The sequence below is a fragment of the Primulina eburnea genome, chromosome 9 (assembly GCF_022965805.1).
Source record: "Primulina eburnea isolate SZY01 chromosome 9, ASM2296580v1, whole genome shotgun sequence".
Lineage (NCBI taxonomy): Eukaryota > Viridiplantae > Streptophyta > Magnoliopsida > Lamiales > Gesneriaceae > Primulina > Primulina eburnea.
Window position 1 is genome coordinate 28,412,783 of NC_133109.1, and position 17,392 is coordinate 28,430,174.

The window sequence follows — 17,392 nt, forward strand, 5'->3', positions numbered from 1 at the left end:
GGACTGTCAAAACCAACTGAAGAAGAAACTTGTGCCTGAAGAGATAGTGTTGATGATTGAGCCCAGTGTCTCGGAGGTGGGTGGATGATCCAGGTTGATGTCCCTGGACAATGCTGAGATGATTGAAGCCTTGGATCTCCTCCCTACTGAGGGGGAAGCATAGCATTAAGTAGCATTTATTATTACTCCTTAGATTTGTTTACTTACATTTGTTATTTATCGTAATATCCTTTATCATGCTTTCGCATGGATTAGATATTTGTTTCATTTGAGCCCTAAGGCCGTGGTACTTTCACATTTGAATATTTCATATATAATTTCTTTCATATTGCGCTACGTGTAGTAGTTTTGTTTGTGATGACGTAATGCTTGTTTTCATGTGTACTTGGAAGGGGATTAATCTCTCAAGATTTTGTCTCAAGGGGAAGTCCTAAACCCCCATTAAGGGTGGTGAGGTATCTCGGGACTGGTTTCATCGTGGACCTTCTCTAGAGTCGTCATGTCAGGAATCCCACGAGGTTGGCCAAACCTCTTTTTTTTTTTTGGAGCCTTCGACGACTACTAGGGAAGGTAATGATATAAGCATATGTACTCGGAGTATGACACATGAAAAAAATCCCTTGCTAAAATTGGAGAATAATTGATAATCTTATTGAGTACTGTAATGATGGGGATACATGAGCAAAATGACGACACATGGAGCAACCAAACATAAACTATTATTTTCTTTTTCAACTACGTCCCTCTATGCATAAAACTTCTTCATATTTGCTACATTCCACGGCCGAGGTAGTACTTTCCCATTTTGGTGTTGGAGGCGATAAGTACCCATCTTGATTATCTCTACCACTTTATAGGGACCCTCCCACTTTGGGTCAAGTTTTTCGACTGTAACGCAAGACATCAGATTTTCTCATCACAAGGTATCCTACTTGGAAGGATCTCGGATTTACTCGGTCATTGTAAACCTTAGCCATGCGTGCCCTGTACCTTTCTACTCGGACGGATGTTTCGTCTCGCAATTCGTCGATTAAATCCAAGGAGGCTCGAAGGGCCTGATCGTTCTCAAGCTGCTTGTACTGTTTAACCCTCAATGAAGTTTCTCCTATCTCAGCGGGGGCTATAGCTTCAACACCATAAGCCAGATTGAAAGGTGATTCCCCTATCGATGTGCGCGGTGTAGTTCGGTACGCCCACAATGCGCTCGGCAATTCTTCCACCCAGTTTCTTTTAGCGTTGCCGAGACGGGTCTTCAGATGCTGCAAGATAGTTTGGTTAGTTACCTCTGTTTGCCCATTGGCTTGTGGGTTGCCGACCGACGTAAATAGTTGTTTGATAGAGAGACCCTGACACCACTCTTTTAGTTTTGCTCCAGAGAACTGAGCGCCGTTGTCCGAGATCAGTGCTCGGGGAATCCCAAACCTGCACACTACGTTTTTCCACAAGAAACCTATGACGTCTTTCTCCGAAATTTTTGCCAATGGCTCTGCCTCGACCCACTTCGTGAAATAATCTACAACAACTATGAGAAATTTTCTCTGTCTCATAGCTGGGGGGAAAGGTCCCACCAGGTCCATTCCCCACTAGGCAAAAGGTAGGGGGCTTTCAAGCGGTTGTAACAACGTCGCAGGTTGGTGATAGAGATTGGCGTGCTCTTGGCAAGATCGACACCGTCTAACCAATTTCATGGCATCTTTCCTCATGGTTGGCCATAAGTAACCTTGTCGTAAGGTTTTGGCAGCCAATGCTATCCCTCCCAAGTGGTTTCCACATATTCTTTCGTGGATCTCGCAGAGAACGTAGTCTGCCTTGCTCGGGGTGAGACACTTTAAGAAAGGCTGAGAGTAACCTCGTTTATAAAGCTCTCCATCTATAATTGTGAATCGCGCAGCTCTTATCCTTAGCTTACGTGCAGCGGCGGGATCTTGAGATAGATCGTCACGCATTAGATAGTTAACAATTTCTTCTTTCCAGCTTGGTTCTTCTCCCTCTACGCAGAAGATGTTGCAGCCGGCCTTCTCAGCCTCCTCCTTACTGATTGTCAGGAAAGTTATCGTTCTGTTGTATATGTTAGTCCAGGAACTGGCTATCTTGGCCAGACGGTCTTCCACTTCATTTTTTGCCCTAGGCACTTGTTTTATCTCGTAGCTCTCCAGTAGAGCGAGCAATTCGTTAACTCGGGTCACATATTGGTTCATTTTTTCTTCTTTCGCTTCGTAAGTTCCATTGAGTTGGTTAACGACTAGCTGGGAATCACTGTGCACCACCAGACTTCTTGCTCCAACCTGACAGAGCCAACTTAATTCCTTGCTATGAGTGCCTCATACTCGGCCTCATTATTTGCCGCGGGGAATTGAAATTTAATGGAATACATCAATTTATCACCTTGAGGATTTCTAGCAATACCCCGGCTCCGCTCCCATGCGAAGTTGAGGATCCATCAACATGGACCACCCAAGTTGGAACGGATCCTTCTGCCTCATTAGTTGTCATTTCAACAAGAAAATCTGCGAGAACTTGTGCTTTAATAGCTGAGCGAGGTTTAAACTCAAGTCCGAATTCGCTCAGCTCAACGGCCTACTTAATCATTTGGCCCGACGCCTCTGGACTAGATAACACTTGCTTTAGAGGGTGATTAGTGAGTGCCACCACTTGGTGACATAGTAAATATGGGCGTAGTTTTCTTGCTGCAATTACTAAGGCAAGCGCTAATTTCTCGATGTTGGTGTATCGGAGCTCGGCTCGATGTAAGGTCCGACTAATGTAATACACATGTTTACGCTCTCTTTCTTCATTCAGCACGAGCACAGCGCTAACCGCTTCAGGTGAGACCGCCAAATAAAGTATCAGTGTATCCCCAAATCGGGGTTTTGCTAGGAGTGGCGGTGTAGTCAAATACTTCTTTAAGTCTTCGAATGCTTGCTGACATTCTTACATCCACTTGAATCCCTTTCCTTGCCTTAGAATTTTGAAGAAAGGCAAGCATTTGTCTGCAGATCTAGATATGAAACGGTTCAAAGCAGTCATCCTTCTAGTTAATTCTTGTACTCCTTTTACACTCCGCGGGGGAGTCATGCTTAAGATTGCCTTTATCTTTTCGAGGTTTGCCTCTATTCCTCTTTGCGAAACCATTAATCCCAGGAACTTGCCACCTCGTACACCAAAATTTCTCTGGATTTAGCTTCATGCAATATTTTCGTAATATTTCAAAGCATTCTTCCAGGTCCTCCACATGCTTGATCGCTCGGACACTTTTTACAAGCATGTCGTCTATGTACACCTCCATGTTCTTCCCAATCAAGTTCTCAAACATCTTGTTCACCAATCGCTGATATGTTGCTCCCGCGTTCTTGAGTCTGAATGGCATTACCTCATAGCAATAGATCCCTCGATCAGTGATGAAACTAGCCTTTTCTTGATCCTCTGGGCTAATCCTATCTGATTATACCCTTGGTGGGCATCCAAGAAGCTGAGCAATTCGCAACCTGCAGTCGAGTCGATCAACAAATCGATCCGAGGCAATGGGAAAAGATCTTTAGGGCATGCCTTGTTTAAATCAGTGAAGTCTATGCAAAGACGCCATTTCCCTCCAGTTTTTGGCACCAACACAACATTTGCTAACCATTTCGGGTACGAAACAGGCCTGATGTACTTGGCCTTTATGAGCTTTCCCACCTCATCAACTATATGTTTATTTTTATCTGGGCCAAAAGATCTCTTTTTCTGCTTAATCGGTTTCATCTGTGGATCCACATTAAGATGATGAAGTGCGTATTCCTGGAGGTATCCCTGGTAATGACTCGTCATCCCAGGCAAATGTATCGACGTTGCACTGCAGAAAAGTTGTCAAAGTGTTCTCCACTTCTATCGGCAGATCTGACCCAATCCTGAGGGCTTTTCTTGGATCACCGGGCACTATTTCGACATGTTTGAGAGCGGTCATCCTTTCTTTATCATTTGATTCTCCATCCACGAGATGTATTCCCTTTTCATTTGAAACGTGTTCAAGTTTTTGTTTCTTTCCCTTCAAGGAATCTATGTCGGGTCCCTGTCTTCTTCGAGTCTCCACTGCATTTAGCAAAATGGACGCATGAAATTCTCTTGCGAGTCTGCTATCTCCGACTGCCTCTCCTGTCACTTCTAGAGTTGGGAATTTCAACTTCATGTGGTATGTGGATGAAATGGCACGAAACAGATTGAGGCTTGGACGACCAAGGATCACGTTGTAAGCCGAGGGGGCTTTCACTATTAAGAACTTCACCATTTTCGTGCTCCGTCGCGGATAAGATCCTAAGGATATGGGTAGAGAGATTTCACCTAGTGCTTCAACTACTTCTCCGGCAAAACCGACGAGAGGAGTATTCACTCGCATTAATTGCACATTACTCAGACCTAACTTTTGGAATGCCCCATGAAAAATGATATCTGCAGAGCTTCCTGAGTCCACCAATATTTTCTTTACCCAAAAGTTAGAAATCGTGGCGGAAATGGTTAAGGCATCATTGTGCTCTCCCCGAGAGGCTTCCAAGTCCTCTTCTCCAAAAACACTTCTTCATCTTTCTTCGATATCTCGTTAATCGACTGAGTTACGATTAAACATGAGGAATTTTGATCACGTCTTGCTGTCCGTGCGAGATTTTTCCTTGCATTGTTTGAATCACCACAGGCGGGTCCCCCAATGATAACAGAGATTATGCCTCCAGTGGGCATGTTCTCGCCTCTCTGCTCAGGTTTTTTGCTCCTCTCGATCTGTTCTTGCTACTGCTCGCTTGGGTGGTTGTCATCAGGATGCTTGTTGCCTTTCTGCTAACTGCGGAATCTATCCACATAGTCAACTAAATATCCTTGTTTGATCAACTTTTCTATCTCGGCCTGAAGGCCGAAACAATCTTTAGTGAAATGACCTTTATCTTTGTGGAACCGGCAGTATTTGTCAGATCTTTGACGCTTAGGGTTTTCTTTCATCGGGCACGGGGGTTGTAGTAAACCATGCTGCTCTGCTACTACCAGTATGTCTGGCAAGCGTGCCTTTAAGGGAGTGTATTGGAGTCTTGGACTTTGGGCCGTTCGTTTTTCCTCCCTCTTTCCCCTTCTGGTCTTTCATCTTCCCTTTTCTTTTCCCTAAGTATCGTGGTTCGATGGCCTCTTCAATGCGTATATGTTTTTCAGCTCTTTCTAACAATTCCTCCAGAGTGCTTGGGGGCTTTCCAGCTATAGATTCCATGAATTTTCGATGGCGGAGGTTCTGCTACATTACTCCGGCTAACAGGTCATGGTTAACATGGGGAACCTCGTGCACAGCTTGTGTGAACCGTTGTACGTATTCTCTCAGGCATTCCCCTTCCTTCTGAATTATCGTAATTAAATAAGTTGTTGTTTTTGGGTATTTTTTGTTGATAGAGAAGTGATGGAGAAAACGCTGAGTTAGTTGCTCCAAGCTATCTATGGTTCCTGGAGGGAGCTTGTTGAACCAAGTAAGTGCACAACTAAATAGGGTAGTTCGGAAGATTTTGCAGTGAGCGGCTTCACTAATATCGTATAAATCTGCCTTCGCATAGAATTTGTCGAGATGATCTTGTGGGTCACCCATTCTCTCGTACTCTGGCAAGTTGGGTATTTTCACTCCCACTGGTACCGACTCGGCTAAGATGGCAGTGGTAAAAGGGCTGCGCCGAGCAGGTAAAACGGCCAATCAGCTGTCTTGCTCATTCAAAGTGCGAGATCCTCGTGCGTAAGTGTGGAGCGAGATACTTTCTCTTCGTGGAGGAGGCCGATGTGTACGGCCGTTTGATTCATCTTCATTGCAAGCTTCATCATTGCACCTGGTCGTCTTGCTGGGGTCATGGGAAGTCGAACGGTTGTTGGGAGTTGTTTCACCAGTATTAGTACGTGGATGATGTGCAAGCATCTGGGCCACTGCTTCAGCTGATGTGCGAGTGGATGTCTCTTCCATCATGGCTTTCAGCGCCTCTTGGGTGATGAGCATTTCTGACTGCGAACTAATAATAGGCGGGTTTCCCTCACCCCTTACGTTGCGAGAGGTGTGCGAACGAGTGTGCATCCTCGAGTGACGAAGTGACACTTTCCCACAGACGGCGCCAAGCTGATGCAGCTAAAATAAATGAGTAGACTGCGCACGCGAAATCGGACTGATTAGTAAACTGGTCTACTGGACCCGTAAATGGGCTCACCGGGCTGGTAAAAGGATCCACGTAGGCAATATATCGTTAATTTGCTGGACGTCACCTGCGTCACGAACACTCGTCAAGTGGGCGTCGGGAGGGTTCCCGACGTAAACACTCCGATGCTCAAGTCAGTAAGCAGTCCAAAGAAAATTCAGAGAAATAAAGAACTTTTATGAAAATGAGAGCATACCTTCAATTCTCCGGAAACTCCTCTATTTATAGATTTTTAAGATAATCTAATAGGCTTGAGCTTCTGTAAGTATAATTAATATTTTGGACATCAATTGAGCTAAACTCAATTGATTTTATTAATTCAACAAATAATTGATCTTATACCCATCAATTAGTATTTTAGTTTTTTTAATGAAATAGAGAATAATGAAATTAGTATTTTAGTTTTTTTTATTAGAAAAAATATTAAATTAACATGGCGGCCAAATCCGTGCATGCAATTTCTGAATTTCTTAAACGATGGGTCAACTTTGGCAAGCATTTGATGACACGAATTCTACCATCGAGCGAAACAAGTCAAGCCGCCGAACAAGAACTGTTTGCTCAGAGAGTGGAAGTAGGCAGAGAGAGAGAATAAACATTAATATTGTGAATTTCGAGCAACATAATCGGCACAAAAACAGGTAATAATCACGCCTACTCGGGTTGTCGATGGATCTGTGATGTTGTTTCTGATGATTCATTGATCGGTTCTCTCCGAAATCAGTAGAAATTTGGTGTTTCTTCCCTTTTGGTACTTGATTAAATGATATATTATATCTTCCTGTTAGAGTAAGTCAACGGGTTTTCTATAGTTTTTGAGTAAGATGTGATCATTCATTTGTGATTCTTTAGATTGCTATGAATTTCGTAGGACGGATTATGGAAATGAATGTGCGTTATCCTTGTTCTTTCAGTTACTCGTGGGAGAAAATTGATGGTGAAAGTTGTTCTACCAAGATATTATGACTGTGAAAGCTTTTTCTCGAGGACTTTGCATATAGATAACAATTGTTTGAGTAATCCATTCAATAGATGATGTTGATGCAGTTGTATATTGTTCAGTACTTCAAAAAATGAAAGAATTAAATGATTATCGAATCGAAGTAAGATGTTGTGTATGAGAATGGGAACCATGGAGTGTACTCCTTGGGGAACTCTTAATCCATGCTCCACCTGTAATAAACTAAAATCATGTGCATCAGTTAAAGTCGCAAGAAACTAGCTGCGTGTAAGCTTGCCAGTGAAGGATATCGAATAAAGAACTCGGCTCTCTTATATAAGAGTTGTTGGACTATCATATCATGTCGAGGCTGGATTATATGTTCTACTTAAGTGTTGTGTTACTAGATACACATGCCTGCTGTTTGATTAACATGAATATGGCCAGTAGCAATCGTCTTCTTTTTTTCCCTTTTCAGGTAAGATAAAAGATGAGTTCATTAGATGTTGCCAGAGCAGAGCTTGCTCTTGCTATCATTTATCTGAATAAGGCTGAAGCCAGGGATAAGATATGCAGGGCCATACAATATGGTTCGAAATTCTTGAGTAATGGAGAGCCTGGAACGGCTCAAGATGTTGACAAATCAACTAGCTCAGCTCGAAAAGTTTTTCGTTTATTTAAGGTCAGCGATTCAAGTATTTTCGACGAGGAAAGTGTAGTATCCATTCCAGAGAGATATTATGTTCTAACGCTACAGATGAGTGATGTTTTGGTCTTATATCTTAGTTGCATGCTTAATATCTTGACAGACTTTCTATGTCCCTTTGTATTTTACAGTTTATCAATTGTCTCCATCCTCTCATCAGTCCAAGCGCTCCCGAGACTCCACTTCCTCTGATTCTGTTGGGAAAGGTATTGAATCCTTGATAATGATTCCATTTGATCTTCTTCTGGGAACTATTACCATTTAGTTGGTGCAAAATGCAGTCGACAAATGCCCTCTTGTCCACTTTCTTGTTTTTGGATCAAATTTCATGGTTGGGTAGGACAGGAATATATAAGGTAAGCCTCAAAACTTCTCTAATTCAGGCCCTTATTGGTAAAAACTTTGTTGTTGGGGTGAGCAAGTGTTTTCTTGATGCAGAACAAAGAACGTCTAGAACTAATTGGAAGGATATCTCTCTTCTCTTGGTTAGGCGCTTCTGTCTGCACCATTTTGGTTGAGGTATATTGCCAACCTTCCACTTCAACTTCGTAGCCTGAGCATGAAGTTTAGTTGTAGAGAGGAATAAAACAAAAATAACATAAGATTTGTACAGTAAAACCATCTGGCAGTAGTATCAACTATCAACTAACAAATGACCAAAGGGATGAAAATCTTACTATGCTTTCTCCATTTTGGATGCAACCAGCACTTTCTCATGGGTGAAAAAATGGCTTAAACGTAAATATGGTCAAGAAATTTACTATAAATAAGTCAAATTATTAATTAATGTAGGCACCATTAAATGTGATTAAATTTTATTGGCTTTGATTTCAATCGATTCTGAAACGGCATACAAATCAACTGACATGTTTTGTGTGCTTACATTTATTGCTTCAGATTGGTGAGCTTGGTAGGCTTTCAGCATCAATTAAGAAGTTGGAGAAGGAACTGAAGAATACTGATAAATACAAGGTTTGTTGTATGGATGTGACATGACATAATCTGGTTATCTAAACCTTGAATTTGTCTTGTTAATACATTCTTTCGCCATCCTCTTTGATTGTTTCATTACAGAATGAAAACTATCAAAGTAAGATGAACAAATCCAACGGCAGATCGATAGCTCTTGTAAAAGCGACCATGGACTTGGTGGTTGCAGTTGGCTTGCTTCAATTAGTACCCAAGAAAGTCACTCCTCGGGTAACTGGTGCCTTTGGATTTGCAAGCTCTCTCATCTCCTGCTACCAGGTATTTCTTTTTCCATATTGCGTTTTTTTATATTCTTCTATAGTTTGGAATGATAGGCTAGTTGTTTAAGATGATGAATCGACGCATTTTGATTATGCAATGCTCTTTCCTTGTTTTGTGCAGTTGCTTCCTTCACCACAGAAGGCGAAAACAACCTGAAAAAGGAACTTTATTTTGTCGACATCGCTCAGTCATGAATCCGTGCATGACGCTGGACAGTCGGGTGTGGTTCGTCACCTTGTTTAATGTCAACTGTTGCCGTCGCTCGTTTCAGTAAAAAACACCATATTAATAATATATTTGCTGCTTCCTAAGGTGATCAGCTGAACCAAACCAAATGACTGCTTCTACTTTCACTATATTGATGAGCAACATCTTGCAGATTTACTAGGCATTATGTTCTTGGGTATTTTCATGCTCCATATCTATAATGTATCAACGATGCTGCGGGATTAGGGGTGTCAAAATGCGATACGACCCGTCAACCCGACACGACCCAACACGAAAAAAATCAGGTTCGGGTTGGGGTTTTTCGGGTTCGGGTTGGGTGGATTCGGGTTAGTGTCATGTTAGGCGGGTCGGATTGACCCACGAACTTTTTTTTTGAAAATATTACCTATATTTTTATATATTGTATGTTTGAACAAAATTTATTGTATATTTATGTGCTAAATTTTCATCATTTGATATTTATTTTGCATATTTTTTATTTTTTTAACAATTTTTTATTTGATTTAGTAAATATACTTATAATTTTCTACGATTAAACTTTCAAATTTAAATCGAAAATTTTGTTATTATGTGTTTAAATTAAAATATTATTATTATTTTTTATTTTTTTGAATTTTTTTCATTAATTTTTTTTAAAAAAATTAATAAAATTCGGGTTAGGCGGGTTAGACGGGTTGAATTGGGTTATACGGGTTCGTGTTCGGGTTGGGGGTTTTCGGGTTGCTTCGGGTTCGGGTTGGGTTCGGGTTGAAAAAAAAGTAAAAAAAATTTCGCGGGTTGACCCGAAACCCGACCCAACCCACCTGATTGACACCCCTATGCGGGATCTGCTCCTTTTCATGAATTTTAAGAAATATTAGAATGGGTTGACGGATACAAGAGATACAGATCCTCTGCACAGGGAGGAAAATAGTCCTATGTTTTGTGCAAGTAAAACGTGATCATCTCAATTCAAAATAAAAAATAAGTAGAGCTGAATCAAAATGATGGTTTTAAATCTAAACTTACCAACTTTCGACAAAAAGTAACGTATGAAGCACAAATGTCAACATTTTCAATTTGGGTACACAACGGTCACCTCCTACTGCAAAGGATTCGGATCCTGCTGACAAGGGCCGACTCGACCCAAATAATATAAATATAAATTGGCAAAAACTTGTGTGAGACGGTCTCACGGGTCGTATCTGTGAGACGGATCTCATATTTGGATCATCCATGAAAAAGTATTACTTTTTATGCTAAGAGTATTACTTTTTATTGTGAATATGGATAGGGTTGACCCGTCTCACAGATTATGATCCGTGAGACGGTCTCACATGAGACTCACCCATATAAATTTTTTGAGTTTCATGGGGGGAGTTGTTTTTTGTCCATTGTGTAAATTCCAAAACATTCAACATATATAATTACGGTAATGCAGAATTGGGTGATGATAAACATATTTATCTTAAAGAATTAATATACCACAATTACTGAAACTTTTGGGTTGTGAAAGTCATTCTTCTCCATTTTATGATCGTATCGACCGTAAACAAGTTATTATATGTCGGAAAAAACTAGTAAATGTGCTCAAGTTGATGAAGGAAATAAACGTTTAGCCAGTGATCATGAGTACGATTCATCTCACCAACATCTTCTCATCGCTAAGGACTTGCCAAGTGCAATATACCTTGCTAGCGAGAAGACTGAAGAATAGCGGTTGCGGATTAAAAAAAAAACTAGTAATCCAACTACAAAGATCTTAGGAAAAAATATGTTTCTTACGTTAGAGTAGGTGTCCAACAAGACAACTTGTGGCTTGGGCTTTTATTGACTCTAACGTAAAACAATCTTTATTTTAATAATAATTTACGATTTTATTCAATTATGACATTATATTTTATATGTTTACTCATGCAAGCTGCATAGAAAAGTCCTTGAATATACAATAGGTACCATGAGGTCTGTCTCTCAATGTAAGATCATTAAACTCATTAGGAAGTGTACCGTATATTCTAAACAAGTTCCTATTCGAATCAACCGCCTAAAACAAGGATAAAAGTCGCTCGAGACTAGCATCTGTGATGTAAACGTCATGTTTCATTGGCAAGGGCATGGAGATGTCCATTCACACAGATGGATGATCATATCATGATGCACTGAATAACCCTCCATCAGACTATCCAAGTGGTTCTCACTTATCAAGTGGCATAGTCTGCGGTTATGGTTGTATACCATTAGTCCTTTGACCCTGGACAATGTAAGGCTATACGTACTAGCATGCACTTTGATCTGTTTACCGACTCTATTGCGGGTTATCAGGTGGCGAAGTTGGATGTAGTTTCGAAATACGTAGAAGCAAATGCATTGTAGTCGAGAATTCATCGTTTGTCTACGAGTGAAGATATCCTATGTAATCTGATTAGTTAATAGTGCAAGGAGTCTCTGACCAGAGCGAGAAATATGCTTTAGGGAAATGTGTTTTCCTAGTTGCACGTATCATGCCACTTAGTACTCAAAGATAAATCACATTGTTATCGAATTTATATGCAACTCTCGATATACCAATAATTGCAGATTCGATCAGGATATATGTGTTGAAGGGACCGTGATGTACGCTAACCATGACTTAAGGTTCTTGCAGGCACTATCAGTGATACCTAAAAGATCATGGGGCGATGCTATTAGACGCTTTTACCATAATCCAATGGGTGCAGACAATCTTGATCAATGTGTTGATTAAAAGAATGGAGCTAACTAGAGTAAGCTCAAATAAGAATAAATGTTATTCTAAATCACATGGAGATGTGAATCTACGGCTAGCTGTATCCCTGAATCATTGAGGGTCATACACTTGTATCGAATTCTGTGTTCCCGCTGAGAAAGTCAAAATTCAAAGAGTTGAATTTGACGACTTATATTTTGATGGAGATCAAACAAAAAGCTTATAAATGAGTTTATAAGCTGATTTCATAGGATGGAAGAAATGGAGGTTAGCTTAATTGCTAATTAAGGAAGGAGAGTAGAACTGCCTTTTTTAGTTAAGAAGTTTACTAAACTGGTAGCTGCCCAATATGGTAAGTAAAAATTTTGATCTTCGAAATTTTCATTTTTCATTATATGAACAAAACTTGTATCCTTGATATATCGGAGCTCTCGGATCGTCGATCGGGATTATAATGAATTCAGAATCATTTATTTATTGAATTGATAATTTACTTATTAAATATTGTACTAGTAGTAGTGATTACTATTCTATAAATTCTCATAAATGTTCTAGAGGAATTTAAAATTAAATTAAATAATAAGTTAATTTTATAAATTAAATAATGGTTATTTGATTTAATATATACATATATATATACATATATATATATATGTATACACATGTTATATGGTGATATAAAATATGTGTATATATGGTGTTAATATATCATATATTATTAAAAGTTAATAAATAAATGTTATATACAGGGGCGGATCTAGAATTTCGACTCTGTGGGGGCCGTTTATAAAACACCGACAAAATGTTAAAGAGGAAAGACAAAAATTATATCGGTTATATTCAACTAAACATAACCAATACATTTTAAAAAGAAAATTTCTAACTAAAAAGAATTCGACATTCCTTAAAATTTTCAAACTCTTCAATAATAATATCTATATAAATATTTTAAACAATTTCTCTTTAAATAAATAGCATCAATACATCCGAGAGAAAATCATCATTCATTTTGCTCTAAATCCTAGTTTTGACGATATTCATAGTTGAGAATGACCGTTCTGTAGCAACGATAAAAACTGGAATAGTCAGCAGACTCATCACCTGATAGTAGAAAAGGCTTTTCATAAATGATAAATTTACAAGTAATAAAGTATTAAAAAATTAAAATTAAATCAATTATTAATTAAAAAATTAAAAAAAATCTAAGATTCGAACCCGGATTTACACTTACAGAAACTCTTGTCTTGCCATGGAGAAACATGCTCTTTAATTTATTGTGGTGGATCATTTATATATATATATATATATATATATATATATATATATATATATATATATATATATATATATATATATATATATATATTTTCAAAAATCAATATCAACTAAAAAAAATTTAAAAAGTTGGGGGGGCCATGGCCCTCATGGGCCCTGTGGTAGATCCGCCCCTAGTTATATATATATTAATTATATGTGAGTTTTAAAATAATGAAATATAGAATCCTAGTACCATAAGGACTCCTCATCGGATCAGGAGTTTCCCTCTATATATATGTCATGAGGGTCATAAGTTTGTAACACAACTCAAGCACACAAAAACAACAAAAACTCTCCTCTTTGCTCTTGCAAGTCACGACCATCAAGAAAAGTTGGTACCAAATTTTCGGCCATCTAAGCTTCCATCACTGCCGCGCAGCCGTCGTTGCACCGTCTCTAGATTTTGAAAATTCGGAGACAATAGTCTCAACGCAAAATCGCTTGCAATTTATAGTGCAATCCATGCGAGGAAACTAGTTTCCGATCGTGGACATGATTAGACGATCAAAACCAGAGTTCCGTTCGTAGAGAATTACAAGAAGGGCTATCTCCGCTTTAAACCCGAAATAGTTTGGAGTCCAACGTTTTATACGCGAAGGTAAAATTCTATACGTCCTATGAATGGTTTTGAACACACAACGCTCAAGCACCGTTTTGATTGTCAAGACGTAAAATTTTAAACTTCTGATGTGCCTTGGGTGCGAGAATTTGATGTCCCAACATTTTATTCGATAAGTATATACAAATATAACGATAACTTTGTACAAAATTCGAAAGTTTTTTTAGTCTATATTACCTATAAAAGTATGGATGATGGACAAAGTTTTTGTATTGTGATTTTACTACATTAACCAAAAAGTATGTATTGTTTGTATTAATTGCATGGGCATTGATGAGAAACGTATATAAAATTTATGATCAAATTTGAGATATTGAATTTTTAGAAGTGAATGTATTACTTATTCATTTAAGTTGTGCATTTATTTTTTGAACTCAATAAACATATAAGAATCATAGTAGTGTTTTTATTATTTTTTAATAGAAAATTATAACATAAATTTTTTTGAAAATAATGTTACGTAAAAATTAAATAGATGTTTGATAATAAAAATATGTTGAGAAATAACATTTTCTCGATACATAATTTTTAGAAATAATATTGAAAAATAGATTTTTGAATAAAAAATATATTTTTCATTAAAAATATTAAAAAACATTTAAAATATATATATTTATCCATTATACTTATAAAAGTGTAAAAAGAATGATAAAAATTTCCATTGTAAATTTTCTACTATCTCATTAAGTCGTGTATTGTTATATTAATTGTATGAAAATTTTCTACACAATTTTTGAGAAATCTAATATTAATGATACATGAAAAATGAATATATGTTTGATAATAAAAATATATATTTTTATTTATATCTATATCTATCTATATTCTATATAAAAGTGTGGATCATGGATCATATTTTTCAATTGTCAAAAGATAAAAATGACATATTTATCGATACAAATTCAAAAACTCAAATAAGGATATATATGTAAAATTATAATTGTTGTAAGGACAAAATGAAATATTAAAATTTTATATTTATTTCACCTTATACATAATTAATAGTCTAACAAATGTTAATGAATTATCACTACAATATATATCGATTTTAGTAATTTATATCACTTCAAGAATAAAATGTAACCCCTATATTAATTTTCTCAAATAATTCGTCTTTATACTACTTTTAAATGTTTTATTCTTTTAATTTTCTCTCTACATGTTATTTTATAATTTTAATGGCATTTTGTAATTATATTTTTAGTGCATTTTCTAATTAAATAATAAATTATAGTTCCACAAAAAGATACATGAAAAAAATAATTATTTTTGTAATAGTAGAATAACATAATAAGTATATGATGATATAATAATATAAAGTTTAATACTAACATATTTCAGGGTTTTGATTGATGATTGATTTACGAGCAGATACATGTAATTTTTTATTTATACAATTTAATAAAATAATTACGCTTATAACATATATATTTGTTATAGATAAATTTGTTTCAATTTTTCTTAATTTTTTTGAAATTGTACTAACTTTTAAAATCAAAATCAAAATTATATATGTATTACGTTATAAATTTTCATATAGATATTTATTATATCATTTGGAAAAAAAAATATGTGAATATATAATTTTTTTTACAATCAAATAATTTTCATATATATTAGGTAATGAAGAATTTTTTAAAATATGTAATTTATATTTATTGTAAAATCCAAGATTTCGATTTTATCAGTGATAGTATTTGTAATTTTAGACTAGATAATTCTATCGTGTGTACAACATTTTGAACTCAAGAATTGAAAATAATATCGTGTATTTATTAGATAATTTCGAAATTTGATTGAGATGAAAGATTTAGAATATCACCCGTTATCACAAGTATATCACGATTCTCGATAAAGATTTGATTCAAATTCAAACGCGATATCACTCGATCACGATAACAGCCAACCCCTATAAATAGGAGTGCCTAGGTGTCTCGAAAATTACACCATAATTCCCTCTCAAATTTCGAGGCTCTCATCTAGTGCCCTTAGGATTTTCGAATACAGCAAAGCGCTGCCGCCGTCCAGCCGTCGGAACAAGAATTTCGAGATTTCCAGTGCAGGAAGCCCTCTCCTTTTTCACGTTTCTCTCTAGAATTTAAGGTAAGTGGGCTTGTTTTAAATTGTTGAATTTTTTGTGCATTTATTTTCGTTTTTGAAAATTCGGTCGAGTGCAAATTCTTCTTCTACCCCCTTCTGGTTACGATTTTTGGCATGAGTAAATGTTTTGACACTGTGAGAATTCAACTCGATATGGGTGGGAATCCCAACCATACGTACCCTTACGCGGTGGGGGAGATAACCGCTATACGGCCTCGTCTCCTTAGAGGAGTAAAAATTAGAGACTGATATCAGTAAACCATTGAAAGTAGATGAATTTCAGTGTCGGGTTAATGATGCGCACGTGATAAGAATTATGTTTGCATGGTATGTATATTTCGAAATTGCATGTTGTTTTTTCGTTGTACTCGAACGGCTCCCACTTGTTGAGTATTCCCCAAAGTACTCACCCCTAACAACCTTCCCAGATAAATCCAAAGATCAGGTTGAAGAAGAAGAATCTGATCAATTTTGGGGCTGGTGAATTGTTTTAATTTCGAGATTGCTAGTAAAGAGATTTTCGAATTTTGGTACTCAAGTTTTATGTAAAAACGTTTCCGCATTTATTTCATTTTATTTCAGTTGTAAAGACTTGGTTTTTGAGAATTATGATTAATAAACTGGTTATCGGTTTATACTATGCTACGAGGCTGGTTGTTTTCAATTGTGTGATTGTTAAACGACGCCTGTGTCAAATCTCGAGTTTCGGAACGTGACATTTGTCATCAAGCCGCAAAATACGAATCATTGTTATGTTTTTTTTAATGTATTTGTGTGTACGTAGTTTTATATAGGACATTTCAAATTGTCTTCTATGATCCATTTTGTAACATCAAATAGGTCATAATATTTAACATTCGAAATAATTTGCTTTCTAAGTTTTAGAATTGTATCATATCAAATTATTTGCAATATTTATGTCAATTACTTGAATGTGAAATTTTTATTTTTCTTATTATTGTTTTTTTTATTTTCTTAAAATTTCATAAATAATTAAAATATATATATATTGTAACGTATCGTACTTTTCATACTCAAAATTTGCGGAAAAATTTAAAAAAAAATTCTTAAACATAAAATAACATTCAAAGTTTGCCATAAAATATCTCAACCAAGTCCCCCATAAGACATGGTTGTTCAAAATAACTACAATAAAATTGCTCACAAAAGGTTTGCTCAAAGTATTTCCCTCAAAACATGAAATTAGAGTAAATTAACATTTGCATAAAAACATAAACATTGCGGTCCTCGGGTTTAGCCTTCTGCTCAGTCCAAGCCTGCTCCTTGGTCGCCACCTCTCGTCTCAACATAATCATCCTCACCTGCATCGACCAAGTCTAGTGAGTCT

General features: G+C 36.9%; 2 protein-coding genes across 3 annotated transcripts; one reads left to right on the forward strand and one right to left on the reverse strand.

Annotated features, from left to right (window-relative positions):
• Nucleotides 1-875: 875 nt before the first annotated feature.
• On the reverse strand, nucleotides 876-2,493 carry LOC140840859 (uncharacterized). The gene is made up of 3 exons (XM_073208021.1): nucleotides 2,386-2,493; nucleotides 1,680-2,285; nucleotides 876-1,583 (listed from the first exon to the last, which is right to left on the reverse strand). The coding sequence occupies exons 1-3, from the start codon at nucleotides 2,491-2,493 to the stop codon at nucleotides 876-878; spliced, it is 1,422 nt and encodes a 473-aa protein (XP_073064122.1).
• Nucleotides 2,494-6,652: 4,159 nt separating this feature from the next.
• On the forward strand, nucleotides 6,653-9,467 carry LOC140841449 (peroxisomal membrane protein 11C-like). Of its 2 annotated transcripts, none has more exons than XM_073208897.1 (8): nucleotides 6,653-6,930; nucleotides 7,598-7,801; nucleotides 7,957-8,031; nucleotides 8,107-8,181; nucleotides 8,264-8,344; nucleotides 8,723-8,797; nucleotides 8,900-9,073; nucleotides 9,197-9,467. In XM_073208897.1, exons 2-8 carry the CDS (start codon nucleotides 7,610-7,612, stop codon nucleotides 9,230-9,232), a joined length of 708 nt encoding a protein of 235 aa, XP_073064998.1. In that variant the 5' UTR covers nucleotides 6,653-6,930; nucleotides 7,598-7,609; the 3' UTR covers nucleotides 9,233-9,467. The 2 variants fall into 2 exon arrangements, with proteins under 2 accessions (XP_073064998.1, XP_073064997.1); XM_073208896.1 differs by having other exon boundaries at nucleotides 6,656-6,820.
• The last annotated feature ends 7,925 nt before the right edge of the window (nucleotides 9,468-17,392 follow it).

Bases quoted from the DNA above. Each gene is read 5' to 3' on its own strand.
- LOC140841449 (XM_073208897.1), top strand. From the start codon at position 7,610: ATGAGTTCATTAGATGTTGCCAGAGCAGAGCTTGCTCTTGCTATCATT. The intron at 7,802-7,956 runs GTCAGCGATTCA...TGTATTTTACAG, and splicing joins AAGTTTTTCGTTTATTTAAG to TTTATCAATTGTCTCCATCC. The intron at 8,798-8,899 runs GTTTGTTGTATG...GTTTCATTACAG, and splicing joins AGAATACTGATAAATACAAG to AATGAAAACTATCAAAGTAA.
- LOC140840859 (XM_073208021.1), bottom strand. From the start codon at position 2,493: ATGACAACTAATGAGGCAGAAGGATCCGTTCCAACTTGGGTGGTCCAT. The intron at 2,286-2,385 runs GTGATAAATTGA...TGGCTCTGTCAG, and splicing joins TATTGCTAGAAATCCTCAAG to GTTGGAGCAAGAAGTCTGGT. The intron at 1,584-1,679 runs GTTAGACGGTGT...CCTTTTGCCTAG, and splicing joins GGAAAGATGCCATGAAATTG to TGGGGAATGGACCTGGTGGG.